The 17947-nt window shown below is 45.8% G+C and overlaps 1 protein-coding gene across 1 annotated transcript in view; it reads right to left on the bottom strand.

The window, feature by feature from the left end:
• ANXA13 (annexin A13) overlaps positions 1-17947 on the bottom strand; it is a 69383-nt gene that overhangs the window by 31570 nt on the left and 19866 nt on the right. The window contains exons 7-8 of the mRNA XM_088453130.1: positions 1718-1786; positions 672-773 (exon numbers count right to left, since the gene is read on the bottom strand). Of these exons, the coding sequence (XP_088309256.1) occupies positions 672-773; positions 1718-1786 (171 nt within the window). The remainder of the gene's footprint in view (positions 1-671; positions 774-1717; positions 1787-17947) is intronic.

Raw genomic sequence — 17947 nt, 5'->3', positions numbered from 1 at the left:
ACATCTCTTCCCCTTCTCTTTCCTCCCCCTCTCTGTATCTCCCCCTCTTTCCCTGTCGCTCACTCTCTCTCCCCCTCATCTCTCTTATGTTGTCTCTCTCCCCGTCTCCATCACATCTCTCTTCCCCTTCTCTTTCCTCCCCCTCTCTGTATCTCCCACTCTTTCCCTGTCCCTCACTCTCTCTCCCCGTCATCTGTCTTATGTTGTCTCTCTCCCCGTCTCCTCCACATCTCTCTTCCCCTTCTCTCTCTCAATCCCCCTCTCTGTATCTCCCCCTCTTTCCCTGTCCCTCACTCTTTCCCCCTCATCTGTCCTCTGTTGTTTCTCTCCCCGTCTCCAACACATCTCTCTTCCCCTTCCCTCTCTCTCCCCATCTCTCTTCTGTTGTCACTCGCCCCGCCTCCACCACATCTCTCTTCCCCTTCCCTCTCTCTCCCTCACCCTCAAATGGACAACCAATCAGATTCAACCTATCATTTTATAGAATGTACTAGATGATAGCTAGAAGCTGACTGGTTTCTATGGGCATCAGCTCCACTTGTCCTCTTTAAAAGGTTTCCCATGAGACACGTTTGGTGAGTAAAGTGATTGAGGTGTTCGGGCACCACAGTTTGGGCACCTGCAGGCTGCATATTGGCTGTGGAGTGATTCCCTACTTGCCTGATACTTACAATTTCATAGGCTTTAAACGTGGCCCTTAGCTGCATGTAGTTCCTTGTTGCCAAGACAACAGTGAACTCCGACTCATCTGTGCCCCATCGTCCTGCTCCAGCCTGAAGACATAGACAACACATACTGTAAGCAGAAAATGTTGCCATGGAAACGAAAACAACAAGCCCAATGATTTAACGGAGATCATTAAAATCTCAAGATGACCATTTAAAAATGAAGATGCCTATTTCAGAATTACTACTAGCCCTGTAAGAAGCCCCTGTACAACCCTCAGACCTCTGACTTGTGTTTTAGTGTGGTTTGGGACAGAAATCCTAAAATTGGTTACGAAAATATGATTAGTCTTCCCGAGTTCCCCAGGACAGTCTCATTTTATTGATTGGAGAAAAAAATATATTCAGGTGTTGCCGGTAATGAATTATATCCAACCGCAAAATGGACCATAAAAATGAAAGATAGAATAGTACAAAAATAAATGGTAATTAAGTTAAACACAACAGTCCTGATTCTGAGATGGGAGCAAAGCGGGTGACACCAAAATGAAGTTCCCGATGTCAGTGACCAGCAACCCGGGCGCTGCACTGTGATGTTATTGTCCATCGCCCGGCTCCCAGTCACTGAGGAGGAGCCAGCAGAGCTGGGAGAGTCTCTGGGGAAGCCCGGCATCTCCAGGAGAGGGACGAAGAGATCTCCAAGCCCTATGCACTAGGGGTGGAAGGGCACCCCCTTTTGGCTTCATGTGTTTGAGTTGTGGCAAGGGCTGGTGTCCTGTCGTGCTACCATAGCAATATTACTAATAATTATATTCTAATTTAAGAAGAGCGGTGACCTCTATTTTCCATGCACATATCTCCACCTGTTTATTTTGGGTCTGGGTTACGATGTATGGGAGAGGGTGGAGTCACTCCTCCACCCCCTCCAATACATCGTAACCCAGATGCTAACAGGCCTACTACAATGATGTAGCATCAACGGAAGTATCTCCATCTACGTCAAAAACTTTATCATGGGAACATGTGGGAACAGGGACAGCAAGTTTACTCACGTCATACAGCTTTTTGGCGTCCTGGCCCGCCAGATCCTGATTTATGTCGAGTCCTTCATCGCGGTTCGCCTAGTAAAAATGAAAAAGAATTCATCACATCTGAGGTTTTTTTTGTAGTACAAAGTATTGTAATGTGCATTAGTATTGAGCCTTGACACAGGCATAAGCCCTAATATCATTTATAGAGCACAGATGTACTATGCTGCTGAAATGTTATCCTTAAGTGCAAGAAGGCACACAGGGCAGGTATCTGGTGCGGATCTAACATTTAAGACACATTTATCTTCCAGCGCCGCTGAGGGCAGATCAATAATTGTGTTCAATATTAATCTAGCACACACCCCCGTTTTATTTCACCATGGCAGCCACCTCCTTTGCCTATCTCTTCTCCTCTCCCTGGGGACGGGATATAAAATGAAAACAAGGTCCGGGTCTCAGTTTTACAGCACTTCACGGAGAAACTTGTGGTTTAATTTTTGTACTAATATTATTATTCAAAAATACCCATTCTGTATCACCTCTATGATACTCTATAGCTGCTGTGGGACTACATATGCCTCAGGTTTAGCAGTCCCTAATAGCAAAACTCGGGCAGTGCATGCCGGGATATGTAGTCCCACAGCAGCTGGAGTGCCAGGGTTCGCCACCACTACTCTATGCTATCTGGTGATTCGGTATACAGCTCTGTGATACTCTGTGGTATATGGTGCCACTGTATACAGTTCTATGACACTCTATGGTATCTGGTTCCACTGTATACAACTCTATGATACTGTATGGACCGTGTCTGGTGCACCTGTGTTCAGGTCTATTCTACTCTATGGTATCTGGTGATTCAGTATACAGCTCTATGATACTCGATGGTATCTGTTGCCACAGTATACAGGGCCTGATTCAGAGCCGGACGCTCTTTCAGAGCGCTCGCTCTGAATCAGTGCCCTCCTTCTCTTTTTTTTAGAGCGGCCTCCTGGCCGCTTGCATAGCTGTGGGTGACCACCCACAGCTATAGCAAGTGGCCAAAAAGATGGTCGCGATGGTCAAGACCATCGCGACCATCAGGCTTGCGATGAGACCCTTGTGGTAGGGTCTCGTTGCCGCAAGCCCTGGAGTGCTTTCTGCTCTATCAGAGCCAAAGGCACTCCCACTGACATCACTTGTGATGTCAGTGGGGCCGGCCCCAGACGGTAGGCGTTCCCATAGGAACGCCTCCGTCTGGGCAGCCAAGCCCCCGGCACGCCCACCACGTCACCATCGACAGCACGCCCCCTTTGTAGCGAGACTCATAGCGACAGCTTGCCCATCGCCATCCGGGTCTCGCGCATGCGCATGACGGAGCAGGTTCCGTCATGCGCATGCGCACTGGGCCAACATCGACCCGCTTGCGAGCGCTCAGCGCTCGCCAGCGGGTCTGAATTAGGCCCACAGTTCTATGATACTCAATGGTATCTGGTGCCACTGTATGCAGCTAGATGATATTGTGCAGTGTCTGGTGCCATGATGTATAGGTTTATGATACTGTATGGTGTCTGGTTCCACTGTGTACAAGTCTATTATACTGTATGGTGTCTGGTGCCACTGTGTACAGGTCTATAATCTGCATTCTGTCTCTATCACCCTGATCACCTCTACTGATACCACTTCTCTAGCAGATACCAGTGGTGAATCTTCATTAACCAGGGACATTATGGTATCAGTGTATTAAATTAAGTTGTCCCTGATGCCAGTTATAAATTCTAATACACTGTCCTGTAATACCTCGGGTACTATTTTACCATTTTCTTTGTGACTAGTGGGTGTTTGTGCATAAGTCAGGTTGAAGGTGTGGTAATGGCTCAATGCATCGTATTGGGTTCCCTGACCTCCATTTCCTCACACACCTTATCAGAGAGGCAAGCCAAAATAGTGCTTCCATACAGACCCAATGAGCAACCAGTTAGTTTCACAAGACTCTTCAGTTTTTATTATGGGAAGAAACTTTTTCCCACAAGGCACGTCTTAGGATAAGCAATATATCATAAGCAACAAATGAATGATACTTTTCAAAATACTCAGCAGAGCAATCCAGAGAAGCTTCCAGAGAGTAGTGAAAATGAACACAAAGGAGAATGGAACTAAATGATTTAGAAAGAAGTCTGGCCGAGCTGGAATCAGTCTAATTTTTATGTACCTTCTGGGACGTCTGTATGACCCAACTCTCTGGTGCTACACATCCCAGGGTTCCGCGATGCAGGTAAAACATTTCTCTTCCGAACAAAGCACAAAAGTATACTATCATTTTCCAGAAATGCAGTTAATTCTCTCCCCACCTTAGCTTCTTCTTTCAAAAGAATAACTTAGCTTACAATTTATAGCGTTGTGAAAAAAAATACAAGATTCCCTAAGGGAATATACCAAGCTATATTAAAGGATTATAGGTTTAACCCTAGAGGTAATATAGCATATACTTTCTTTATGGACACATACTGCATTAACTAATGAAAGAAAGCATAAACAGATCAGCATGCTGTTTATAGAATGCCAAATGATCTTTTGCAGAGACGTCTAAATGTCTTTTACAAAAAAGTAGTTGAGCAAAACACAAATGAGTAAATAGCTTAGACTTCCTATATAATCGCATGCAAGTAATTAGTAAGCAATTCAGAATAGCATTAATGGACAAGCAGGAATTGCATACAGTTCTTCTCCAAGTAAGCAGTAAACAGTTCAGAATAGCATTAATGGGAAAGCAGGAATTGCATACAGTTATTCTCCCAAGTAATTAGTAAGCAATTCAGAATAGCATTAATGGGAAAGCAGGAATTGCATACAGTTCTTCTCCAAGTAATTAGTAAGCAATTCAGAATAGCATTAATGGACAAGCAGGAATTGCATACAGTTCTTCTCCAAGTAAGCAGTAAACAGTTCAGAATAGCATTAATGGGAAAGCAGGAATTGCATACAGTTATTCTCCCAAGTAATTAGTAAGCAATTCAGAATAGCATTAATGGGAAAGCAGGAATTGCATACAGTTCTTCTCCAAGTAATTAGTAAGCAATTCAGAATAGCATTAATGGACAAGCAGGAATTGCATACAGTTCTTCTCCAAGTAAGCAGTAAACAGTTCAGAATAGCATTAATGGGAAAGCAGGAATTGCATACAGTTCTTCTCCAAGTAATTAGTAAGCAATTCAGAATAGCATTAATGGACAAGCAGGAATTGCATACAGTTCTTCTCCAAGTAAGCAGTAAACAGTTCAGAATAGCATTAATGGGAAAGCAGGAATTGCATACAGTTATTCTCCCAAGTAATTAGTAAGCAATTCAGAATAGCATTAATGGGAAAGCAGGAATTGCATACAGTTCTTCTCCAAGTAATTAGTAAGCAATTCAGAATAGCATTAATGGACAAGCAGGAATTGCATACAGTTCTTCTCCAAGTAAGCAGTAAACAGTTCAGAATAGCATTAATGGGAAAGCAGGAATTGCATACAGTTCTTCTCCAAGTAATTAGTAAGCAATTCAGAATAGCATTAATGGACAAGCAGGAATTGCATACAGTTCTTCTCCAAGTAAGCAGTAAACAGTTCAGAATAGCATTAATGGGAAAGCAGGAATTGCATACAGTTATTCTCCCAAGTAATTAGTAAGCAATTCAGAATAGCATTAATGGGAAAGCAGGAATTGCATACAGTTCTTCTCCAAGTAATTAGTAAGCAATTCAGAATAGCATTAATGGACAAGCAGGAATTGCATACAGTTCTTCTCCAAGTAAGCAGTAAGCAGTTCAGAATAGCATTAATGGGAAAGCAGGAATTGCATACAGTTCTTCTCCAAGTAATTAGTAAGCAATTCAGAATAGCATTAATTGGAAAGCAGGAAATGCATACAGTTCTTCTCCAAGTAAGCAGTTCAGTATAGCATTAATGGGAAAGCAGGAATTGCATACAGTTATTCTCCCAAGTAATTAGTAAGCAATTCAGAATAGCATTAATGGGAAAGCTGGAAATGCATACAGTTCTTCTCCAAGTAAGCAATTCAGAATATCATTAATGGACAAGCAGGAATTGCATACAGTTCTTCTCCAAGTAAGCAGTAAACAGTTCAGAATAGCATTAATGGGAAAGCAGGAATTGCATACAGTTCTTCTCCAAGTAATTAGTAAGCAATTCAGAATAGCATTAATTGGAAAGCAGGAAATGCATACAGTTCTTCTCCAAGTAAGCAGTTCAGTATAGCATTAATGGGAAAGCAGGAATTGCATACAGTTATTCTCCCAAGTAATTAGTAAGCAATTCAGAATAGCATTAATGGGAAAGCTGGAAATGCATACAGTTCTTCTCCAAGTAAGCAATTCAGAATAGCATTAATGGACAAGCAGGAATTGCTTACAGTTCTTCTCCAAGTAAGCAGTAAGCAGTTCAGAATAGCATTAATGGGAAAGCAGGAATTGCATACAGTTCATCTCCAAGTAAGCAGTAAGCAGTTCAGTATAGCATTAATGGGAAAGCAGGAATTGCATACAGTTATTCTCCAAGTAATTAGTAAGCAATTCAGAATAACATTAATGGGAAAGCAGGAAATGCATACAGTTCTTCTCCAAGTAAGCAATTCAGAATAGCATTAATGGACCAGCAGGAATTGCATACAGTTCTTCTCCAAGTAAGCAATTCAGAATAGTATTAATGGAAAAGCAGGAATTGCATACAGTTCTTCTCCAAGTAAAAAGTAAGCAATTCAGAATAGCATTAATGGGAAAGCAGGAAATGCATACAGTTCTTCTCCAAGTAAGCAGTAAGCAATTCAGAATAGCATTAATGGAAAAGCAGGAATTGCATACAGTTCTTCTCCGAGTAAGCAATTCAGAATAGCATTAATGGGAAAGCAGGAATTGCATACAGTTCTTCTCCAAGTAAGCAGTAAGCAGTTCAGTATAGCATTAATGGGAAAGCAGGAATTGCATACAGTTATTCTCCCAAGTAATTAGTAAGCAATTCAGAATAGCATTAATGGGAAAGCTGGAAATGCATACAGTTCTTCTCCAAGTAAGCAATTCAGAATAGCATTAATGGACAAGCAGGAATTGCTTACAGTTCTTCTCCAAGTAAGCAGTAAGCAGTTCAGAATAGCATTAATGGGAAAGCAGGAATTGCATACAGTTCATCTCCAAGTAAGCAGTAAGCAGTTCAGTATAGCATTAATGGGAAAGCAGGAATTGCATACAGTTATTCTCCAAGTAATTAGTAAGCAATTCAGAATAACATTAATGGGAAAGCAGGAAATGCATACAGTTCTTCTCCAAGTAAGCAATTCAGAATAGCATTAATGGACAAGCAGGAATTGCATACAGTTCTTCTCCAAGTAAGCAATTCAGAATAGTATTAATGGAAAAGCAGGAATTGCATACAGTTCTTCTCCAAGTAAGCAGTAAGCAATTCAGAATAGCATTAATGGGAAAGCAGGAATTGCATACAGTTCTTCTCCGAGTAAGCAATTCAGAATAGTATTAATGGAAAAGCAGGAATTGCATACAGTTCTTCTCCAAGTAAGCAGTAAGCAGTTCAGAATAGTATTTAATGGACAAGCAGGAATTGCATACAGTTCATCTCCAAGTAAACAGTAAGCAGTTCAGTATAGCATTAATGGACAAGCAGGAATTGCATACAGTTCTTCTCCGAGTAAGCAGTAAGCAATTCAGAATAGTAGAAAGCAGAAATTGCATACAGTACTTTTCCAATTAAACAAAGAACAGTTTGTGGTCTAATTGCGTAGTTGTAACGCTTGAGGGACCTATTCAACATCGGAGGCCGTATGGCCTCCGTTGATGAAGTATTGAACTCGCTTTAGGGATACTGAAGTATCCAATTTGCAGCGGAGGAAACATGACACCAGAGCAATTCATCATTGCTCGGATGCGGGGACAGCTGCTCTGAAAAGCAGCTGTCCCCTCGGTTAGTATCGCAGCTACTTCTGCAGCTGAGTTACTTACCTCCTCCCCGTTGTCCCGGCTACGCATGCGTGACCCGAGGTCACGCATCCACACAGCCGCCGGGGAGGTAGTGAGGTGGCGGCGGAGGGATCTGCTCGGATCCCTCTTCGCATCCCCGGAACTCCTTCCCATAGGACGCTTGTTCTCGGAAGCAAAGTTTGCTGAATATCAGGGGATCCATTTTGAGACCCCTGATGATGAGTAGCCCGGTAACCTAAATATGCGTGTGCTGGGCGGCTGTGTGATAAGAGGGAGGGGGGGGGGTACAAGACCTGAGGCACCACAGGGCCCCTCTAGCTAACCGGTGTAATTAGTACCCGCTCCCCCACTCTCTGCACCCCTGGTAAGCTGTTAGGCACAGATTAATATTTTTTTTTCCTCAGTTTCAAACAAAAATAATAATTGAAGGGTAAAGATAATGTTAATCTATCATATACTGTATATTCACATAGAAAAAAAATTAGATTACATTATAAAAAACACCCTACTACCCAGATGCTGGGCAGCGACGGTGCTGACCACAGGGCTCTGAGCGTAGGCACCACTGGCACACCCCTAGTCCCGGGCCCTGCATCCATCTGCAATCCATAAACCTATGGTAAACTCAATTTGCCGCAGTCTATAAAAATATTGTAACATCATCCCAGGATAACAGTAATATGGAGGAAAGCAGAGAAGTGCATAGTCTTCCTGTCCTCGCCTCCTGTGTAGCTCCGCCCCTCCTGTGTAGCTCCACCCCTCCTGTGTAGCTCCACCCCAGCAATGAACAACGGACAGCGGCAGGAAAAAAAATGGTCTTTTCACTTTTGTTTGCCTGATCCACGCAGGATCAATCTCAGTCCCGCTGGAATCCTGTGGGTTTGAAAAGTGCGCGGGACTGCAAATCCTGCATGGGATACTGTACTGTGATACTGCACTCTGCGCCTGATTCAGCAGAGATCGCAACTGCGATTACGCACGCAATTGGCCAATTGTTGCGTTCTGTGCATGTGTATGGATCACAATGCGCGTGTTCGAACACTCCACTGCGATCACAGTGACTACGCAGACCCAGAGTGATTGACAGGAAATGTCGTGTGTGGAAGGTGACGGGTTGTGGACGGCGAAACGCAGGTGTGCCAGTGTGTTTGATGCCGTTGCAAGGTTGTGCATAAATTAGCCACTGCGATACCCTATGCAGTTTGTGTACTCACTGCGTGCGATGAAGTAACTTGCACAAGTTCTGAGTAAGGTCAGAGCTTGTGCAAGAGTGCGTGAGGCTGCGATGCTACTCGATGTTACAGATGGTTTAGTTACAGTATTAGTATTACGGAAGTGTGTAAGGTAAGGTGGGCATCTTTATGTTGTGCTGAGACGGCATAGCGATTGCAGAGGATTAACATACTATCGCAGTGAGACTGCGTGCATAATCGCTATTGCGATCGCAGTCCATACTGACTCAGGCCCTCTGTCCAGTGCCAGGGAATACAGTTCTATGATACTATATACTGTCCAGTGTCAGGGTATACAGTTCTATGATACTATATAGTGTCCAGTGCCTGGGTTACCGTTCTATGATACTATATAGTGTCCAGTGCCTGGGTTACCGTTCTATGGGGGTCATTCAGACCCGCTTGCGAGCGCTGGACGCTCGCAAGCAGGTCGATGGTCCCCCACTGCGCATGACGGAGGGAGCTCAGTCGTGCGAATGCGCGAGACCCGGCGAGCGACGGGCTCTCCATCGGTCCGGGTCTCGCACCAAAGGGGGCGTGCTGTCGATGTTGATTGACAGTACGCCCCCTTTGGTGGGCATGCCAGGGGCGTGCCTGCCAGACGGAGGCGTTACCATGGGAACGCCTACCGTCTGAAGCTGGCCCCACTGACATCACTAGTGATGTCAGTGGGAGTGATTTTGGCTCTGATAGAGCCAAAATCACTCCAGGGCTTGCGGCAGCGAGCAGGGTCTCTGCTACCGCAGGGTCTCCGTCGCAAGCCCGATGGTCGCGATGGTCAAGACCATCGCGACCATCATCATGGACGCTCGCATATGCTGTGGGTGGTCACCCACAGCTATGCGAGCAGCCAGGTGGCCGCTCCACTTTCATGGAGGAGGGCCCTGATTCAGAGCGTTCGGCTCTGAATCAGGCCCTATGATACTATATAGTGTCCACGGCCAGGGTATACAGTTCTATGATACTATATAGTGTCCAGTGCCAGGGTTACCGTTCTATGATACTATATAGTGCCCAGTGCCAGGGTATACAGTTCTATGATACTATATAGTGTCCAGTGCCAGGGTATACAGTTCTATGATACTATATAGTGTCCAGTGCCAGGGTATACAGTTCTATGATACTATATAGTGTCCAGTGCCTGGGTTACCGTTCTATGATACTATATAGTGTCCAGTGCCTGGGTTACAGTTCTATGATACTATATAGTGTCCAGTGCCAGGGTATACATTTGTATGATACTATATAGTGTCCAATGCCAGGGTATACAGTTCTATGATACTATATAGTGTCCAGTGTCTGGGTTACCGTTCTATGATACTATATAGTGTCCAGTGCCAGGGTATACAGTTCTATGATACTATATAGTGTCCAGTGCCAGGGTATACAGTTCTATGATACTATATAGTGTCCAGTGTCAGGGTTACCGTTCTATGATACTATATAGTGTCCAGTGCCAGGGTATACAGTTCTATGATACTATATAGTGTCCAGTGCCAGGGTTACAGTTCTATGATACTATATAGTGTCCAGTGACAGGGTATACATTTGTATGATACTATATAGTGTCCAGTGCCAGGGTATACAGTTCTATGATACTATATAGTCTCCAGTGTCAGGGTATACAGTTCTATGATACTATATAGTGTCCAGTGCCAGGGTATACAGTTCTATGATACTATATACTGTCCAGTGCCAGGGTATACAGTTCTGTGATACTATATAGTCTCCAGTGTCAGGGTTACAGTTCTATGATACTATATATAGTGTCCAGTGCCAGGGTTACCGTTTTATGATACTATATAGTGTCCAGTGCCAGGGTATACAGTTTTATGATACTATATAGTGTTCAGTGCCAGGGTATACAGTTCTATGATACTATATAGTGTCCAGTGTCAGGGTATACAGTTCTATGATACTATATAGTGTCCAGTGCCAGGGAATACAGTTCTATGATACTATATAGTGTCCAGTGCCAGGGTATACAGTTCTATGATACTATATAGTATCCAGTGCCAGGGAATACAGTTCTATGATACTATATAGTGTCCAGTGTCAGGGAATACAGTTCTATGATACTATATACTGTCCAGTGCCAGGGTATACAGTTCTATGATACTATACACTGTCCAGTGTCAGGATATACAGTTCTATGATACTATATAGTGTCCAGTGCCTGGGTTACCGTTCTATGATACTATATAGTGTCCAGTGCCAGGGTTACCGTTCTATGGGGGTCATTCAGACCCGCTTGCGAGCGCAGGACGCTCGCAAGCAGGTCGATGGTCCCCCACTGCGCATGCGCACGACGGAGGGAGCTCCGTCGTGCGCATGCGTGAGACTCGGCGAGCGACGGGCTCTCCATCGGTCCGGGTCTCGCACCAAAGGGGGCGTGCTGTTGATGTTGATTGACAGCACTCCCCCTTTGGTGGGCATGCCAGGGGCGTGCCTGCCAGACGGAGGCGTTACCATGGGAATGCCTACCATCTGAAGCCGGCCCCACTGACATCAATAGTGATGTCAGTGGGAGTGATTTTGGCTCTGATAGAGCCAAAATCACTCCAGGGCTTGCGGCAGCGAGACCCTACCGCAGGGTCTCCGTCGCAAGCCCGATGGTTGCGATGGTCAAGACCATCGCGACCATCATCATGGACGCTCGCATATGCTGTGGGTGGTCACCCACAGCTATGCGAGCAGCCAGGTGGCCGCTCCACTTTCATGGAGGAGGGCCCTGATTCAGAGCGAGCGCTCTGGTCAGAGCGTTCGGCTCTGAATCAGGCCCTATGATACTATATAGTGTCCATGGCCAGGGTATACAGTTCTATGATACTATATAGTGTCCAGTGCCAGGGTTACCGTTCTATGATACTATATAGTGTCCAGTGCCAGGGTATACAGTTCTATGATACTATATAGTGTCCAGTGCCAGGGTATACAGTTCTATGATACTATATAGTGTCCAGTGTCAGGGTTACCATTCTATGATACTATATAGTGTCCAGTGCCAGGGTATACAGTTCTATGATACTATATAGTGTCCAGTGCCAGGGTATACAGTTCTATGATACTATATAGTGTCAAGTGCCAGGGTATACAGTTCTATGATACTATATAGTGTCCAGTGCCAGGGTTACAGTTCTATGATACTATATAGTGTCCAGTGCCAGGGTATACATTTGTATGATACTATATAGTGTCCAGTGCCAGGGTATACAGTTCTATGATACTATATAGTCTCCAGTGTCAGGGTATACAGTTCTATGATACTATATATAGTGTCCAGTGCCAGGGTTACCGTTTTATGAAACTATATAGTGTCCAGTGCCAGGGTATACAGTTCTATGATACTATATAGTGTCCAGTGTCAGGGTATACAGTTCTATGATACTATATAGTGTCCAGTGCCAGGGAATACAGTTCTATGATACTATATACTGTCCAGTGTCAGGGTATACAGTTCTATGATACTATATACTGTCCTGTGCCAGGGTATACAGTTCTATGATACTATATAGTGTCCAGTGCCAGGGTATACAGTTCTATGATACTATATAGTGTCCAGTGTCAGGGTATACAGTTCTGAGATACTATAGGAAGACGAAATTTGTATAGAATTGAGGATAGATAAGATTGCTGGTTTTCTGCTGGGTGTTGGTGTTTATGACAGCCTTGTTGCTGGGTAAAAGTGAGTATGTCAGATGGTTGGATTATCCTATGGGATTTGTTGAAAGGAGGAGTTAGGTTGGGACTATTTAAAGGGCTGCTAGAGCTCAGCCCAGTCTCTTTGTAGTGGATCTTCTTAAAAGCTGAGTATATTTTGGTGCATTTGATAGTACTATGTTCATCTGTCCTATTTTACATCAGTGAGCCCATCTGCTAGCCAGCTGTCCCTCTGTTAGTTTCATCAGGTCCCAGCCCCGTCGCTCTGCTCCCCCTCCCATCCAGTTTGCATATTTTTCATGCCCGCTGCGCGCGGCTCCCTCCCGTGTGTCAACGCCCATTTCATCGGCAGCCCTCCTCATGGCGTCCCCGGACGGATTCACTATTTCCACAGGCAATCCCCACAGGCAATCCCCCAGCAGCCGCTGCCTCTGCCCCAACCTAACTCCTCCTTTCAACAAATCCCATAGGATAATCCAACCATCTGACATACTCTCCCTCTTCAAGCGGGCCTGCTGCAAGCCCGGCTTCCCCCTCACCCCTCCCTCCTTCTCCAATCCATGCCATTATTTTGGCACCAGAACAGTCCCCCCCTGCCCGCAGTACCAACCTCGCGCCTCTTACCTTCTCATCCCCCGCCGCTATCACTGCCGCTCCTCCGTCAGCTTCGCTGTTCGCAGCCAAGGCGCCACCTCCGGTTCACCACCATATTTCCCCTTCCATCGCGGGGGCCGCTCATGCGCGCCACCCGGCGCCTGCTTCTACCTCAGTTCTCATCAGTCACATGCCGGCAACTTCACTTGGCCCTATGCTGGTGCGGGTGCCGGGTTTTAATCTCCGCATTTTATCCCTTGCATTGCTGTTCACAGGTGGTCCCTCCGGTCTGGCTCATGCGGCGGGCCCGGCGGCCATCTTTCAGCCGGCGGCCATTTTAGGTAGAAGCTCCCCCTACTTTGCTGGCACTGCCAGTCAGGTGCCCGGCGGTGTGCCCATGCACTTACCACCGCCTATTGGCTCCCCACGCATAGTGTTGGGGTGCCTTTTAGTTTTGTGTCACAGGCTCCCTTTTCAGCCCCCTTGGTACACTGCAGCGAGTAGTCAGGCAACTGTGTTCACTACATCTACGGCCATTACCATGGCCAGCCCTTCTTGGTGTCAGGCATCCTGGAGCTCAGGCGTAGCTCCTCTCATTTTAGCTTCCTCTGCAGTAGCCCCTCCCACCTCCCGTTATGCGTCACAATTTGCGGCATCTTCCATATACTATCCTTAAGCTTTGCAGCAACCCCAATTTCTTTGCCTCTGCTTGCCTCCTCTGCAATTTTACCCCCCCCCTGCCGCACCACCTCTTCAGCCACCACTTCCACCTCCCATCCCACACACAGTGCCATTGCCCCCCGTATATGTACAGGCCCAGTCAGTTATCTCCTAATCGTGGCCCACACATTCCCCCTCCTGTTTTGGTCCTGTCGCATCCACCTGTAACTGCTACTTTGTCCAAGTTGCCGGTGCCTCACCCGTCTTCATCAGTTTTAGGTTCCGATGTTGTGAGCGGTCTATCCGGAGTGGTGTATGTTTGGTCCTTTGTTGCACGTTCCAGGTCAAGACGAGTCGACCCCGGTGACCGAGACAGGGGAGGCGTCAAGAGGTAAAGCTGGCGAGGCGGTTCCTGGGCCATCCGGTTCTGGTGATTATGAAACTGATATGTCTTTTTCTGATTCTTCTTCATCCTTATTACACTCTTCTGGTTCCCCTGCATGCCCCCGTAAGATTGCTAGAATGGTAGCGCGGCGTTTTGGCTAAAAAGTCAGGTTGCGTGCTAGGGAGGATGATGAGACAGGGGCTAAGGCGCAGGAAGCAGGTGCGGTCACAGTCCAATGTGCAAATACTGCGGTACTCCGGGGTTTGCGTAAAAGTGTCAAAGGCAGGATTCGTAGAGGAACATTCGCGGACCTTTGGTCGCTCACGGTTGTAATGAAAAAGGTTTTCACTAAGGCTAATAGGACGGGGGGCTTTGGTAGGATGCCTTTTGCTTCTTTAACACATGTTTAAGGGCATGCTCATTTCGCGGCGTGTTACTTAGAGACCAGGGCGGAAGAGCATGTAGACACTATCAGATTTTTATTTATGATGCTGTGCATGTTCGTCCGGTCTCGCGATTTGGCGTGGCGCGAATATGACTCTCAATTTAGGAAGAAACATGACGGTGCTCTCGTCATTCCGTTTGGGTTTAAGGACGTAGAGGTATGGCGGGCATAGGCCACAAGGGAATTGGTCAAAGCTAGATATCTAATATGTTTGGCTTCTCTTACTAGATGGGTAAGGTTATATCCATGTAGGGAAGATGCTTTGTTTTGTTAGAAGGTTTTTTCATATGGTTTTCGTTTACCTATAATAGGGCCGTTGGTATTTAGGCATCACAGAACTTTCGCTCCGCCAGGGATTTTCCGGGGGAGTTGAGGGATAAAGTGGGTGCGGAGGTTTTGAAGGGGAGGATGGAGGGTTTCTTTCCCTGTCCTCCTTTGCATAACCTCTATATATCCCCTGTGGGTGTGGTCCCTGTAAGTGCCAGGTAATTTCCGTTTTATACAACATCTTATATCCTCAGGGCTGTTCCGTAAACGATGCCATACCTGAGAGTTGTTCAGGGTTGTGTATCAATCTTTCGATGATACTTTAGGCTTAGAGCGCATTTTTGCTCATGGCGCTTTGATGGCGAAGTTAGACATAGAAGCTGCATTTCGTTTGTTGCCTATGCATCCCGAAGCCATGCAATTCAGGGGTTTTCGGTTGGATTCTGGTTATTTTGTAGATAAATGTTTGCCTATGGATTAGCGGGTTTCCTGGGCTTATTTCGAGAAATTCAGCTCCTTTCTTCAATGGGGTCTTCATGCCGGTACAGGTCAGTCGGGCATAGCACACTATCTGGATGATTTTCTCTTCATAAGTCCAGGAGATAGTGACGTTTGTTCTGATCTCCTTTTTTCTGCGCAGGCGTTGTTCCAAGTTTATGGGGTTCCTAGGGCTCAGGAGAAGATGGAGGGTCTGGTGTTTTGCTTATCATTTTTAGGAATCGAGATAGATACAGCGGCGGGTTGTTGTAGGCTACCGCGTGACAAAGTAGAAAAATTGCTGGAACTTATGGCAGTTTGCTCAGCAGCAAACTCAGTTAGGTTACGTAGAGTTCAATCACTTCTAGGTTCCTTAATTTTGCTTGCCAGATCATTCCCATGGGTAGAGTATTTTTCAGAAAATTGGAGAGGGCCATAGCCGGGTCGGCATGGCCGCATCAGCATGTTGCCTGTCGGCTGAGATAAAGGAGGATCTTCTACATCGAAACAGGTTTTTGTTACAATTTAATGGCAAACGTATTTGGTCATCACCTCCTGTGGCGAACAGCATATTGCAACTTTTTACTGATGCGGCTGGGTCGTCCGGTTTTTGGGATCTTTTTCAATGGTGTAGGGTGTGCTGCCCCGTGGCCGTTTGATTGTCGCGAGGAGGGCTGGACAAGTAACTTGCTGCTGTTGGAACTGTTCTCAAATGTCATTTCAGTTGAACTCTGGTCCGCGCGACTTAGCAACTGTCATGTAATATTTTGGTGCGACAATCTGGATGTGGTTCACGCCAGCAGCAACCAGCGTTCATCCTCACCTTTTGTGTTTTCGTTTGCTTTGACATTTAGTTTTGCGCTGCCTCAAGGCTAATATCAGATTTAGAGCTAGGCACGTACCAGGTATATTTAATGAGATTGCTGATGCTTTGTCTCATTTTCAATTTGCATGCTTCCGAGCGCTTGTCCCATCGGCTTCTGACGTTGGTTTGGTGTGCCCCTCGTTTGTGTGGCAGATCATCAGGCCAGCTTAGAGGGTTTGGCGTTGCAATCGCTCACCCCATTTACTTTCAGGGCTTACTCGGACGCTTGGCGTACTTGGTGCACACACATTGTGCACTTCTGGAGATGGAGGGTTAGTAGCCGGAAGATTTGATTTCTTCCTTTGTTTGGGTTAGATATCAACAAGGTAGATCCAGGGCTTCTACTGGGTCTGCTCTTGCGGGGGTCTCCTTCTGTTGCAGGCTAAAGGTTTTTCACTATCCCACCAGGTCTTTTGTACTAGTGAAGGCTGGGAGGGGTTGGGTGAAGGGGGCACCCTCGCGCTACTCCCGTGTACCGGTTTGAATTGCAGCTTTTGTCCGATTTGTTACAGTTATGGGGAAGATTTATTCTGATAGGTTTAGGCTTCTCCGTTTCGCCTTGCTTTTGCAGCTACATTTTTTGGAGCTTTTTCAGGGTTAGTGAGTTGTTAGCTTTCAATAACGCATTTAGTTCCTTTGGGTTTTTGTTAGGATATCGCTTTTAGAGATTCGGCTGTGCCTTGCAAGCTTCGATTCTCTGAAACGATCAAACCGGAAGGGGTAAGTGGGTTACTTAAATCAGCATCGGGACGTGATTATTTGTCCGGTTCATTTAGCTTCACAGTACATGTTACGCCCGCCTCAATGGTTACTGCATGCATACCACACACCCCTCACTGAGTACCACTTCACAGGGGGCTTTAGGACGGGTTTAATGGAGTCAAGGGTAAATCCTTCAGATTATGGTACCCATTCATTTCGTATTGGTGCTGCTACTTGCGCTGCTCTATACGGGGCGTCTGCAGAGTTTATTCAGCAGGTAGGGCGCTGGAAATCGGCTGCTTTTAGGAATAAGTGTGTTGCGGGAAGTTATAGATGCGCACCTTGCTTTAACCCGAAAACGTTGCTTACCCGCCAATCGTTGAACGGCTAGCGTTCAACAACTGGGGGTGTGAAGGGATTTTTTAATTTTTCCTCCCGTTAGCCATGATCTGGCCCAATTTGGTTCACGGGTAGGTTTTTTAGTTTTTCTTCTTCACTCGGGTTCCTGTTTTCCCCACTTACATGCATCCCTGCTAGTCAGTTGCTATGTGTTTGATTAAGTTGTGTTGTTGGTCTTGGGTTTGGTGTGGTTCTCATGGTTAAGGTTTTCTCTTTTCCACAGATTTTGGAAAGGAGGATGGACAGGTGTGGCTTGTGGGCCACTCTTATATCTTTTGGGCGGAAAAACATGTGTTGGCCCAGAGTCAGGCCTGATGGCCTAGTGGTTTTAGTATTCGATGGATTGGTTTGATAGGATTGCGCGTTGAGTCGGTGTTGACTTTGATTGTGTCATCAGTGTCGGAGTGGGGAATCCCAAAATTTTTAGTGTTGCATGTTGGAGGCAACGATGTGGGTCAGTTGAAAAGTGTCGAGTTAATTGAGAGGCTTCGTGAAGTTTTGGATGAGATGCGTTTGCGATGGCTGACTGTTCCGATGGTGTGGTCTGAAATGATGACTCATTTGAAGTGGAGTGAGGTGCATAAGCATGGTGCATTGGAG

The sequence above is a fragment of the Taudactylus pleione genome, unplaced genomic scaffold, assembly GCF_031769625.1.
Source record: "Taudactylus pleione unplaced genomic scaffold, aTauple2 ptg000571l, whole genome shotgun sequence".
Classification (NCBI taxonomy): Eukaryota; Metazoa; Chordata; class Amphibia; order Anura; family Myobatrachidae; genus Taudactylus; species Taudactylus pleione.
The sequence above is the reverse complement of the archived record's forward strand: the minus strand, read 5'-3'. Positions and strand labels throughout refer to the sequence as shown.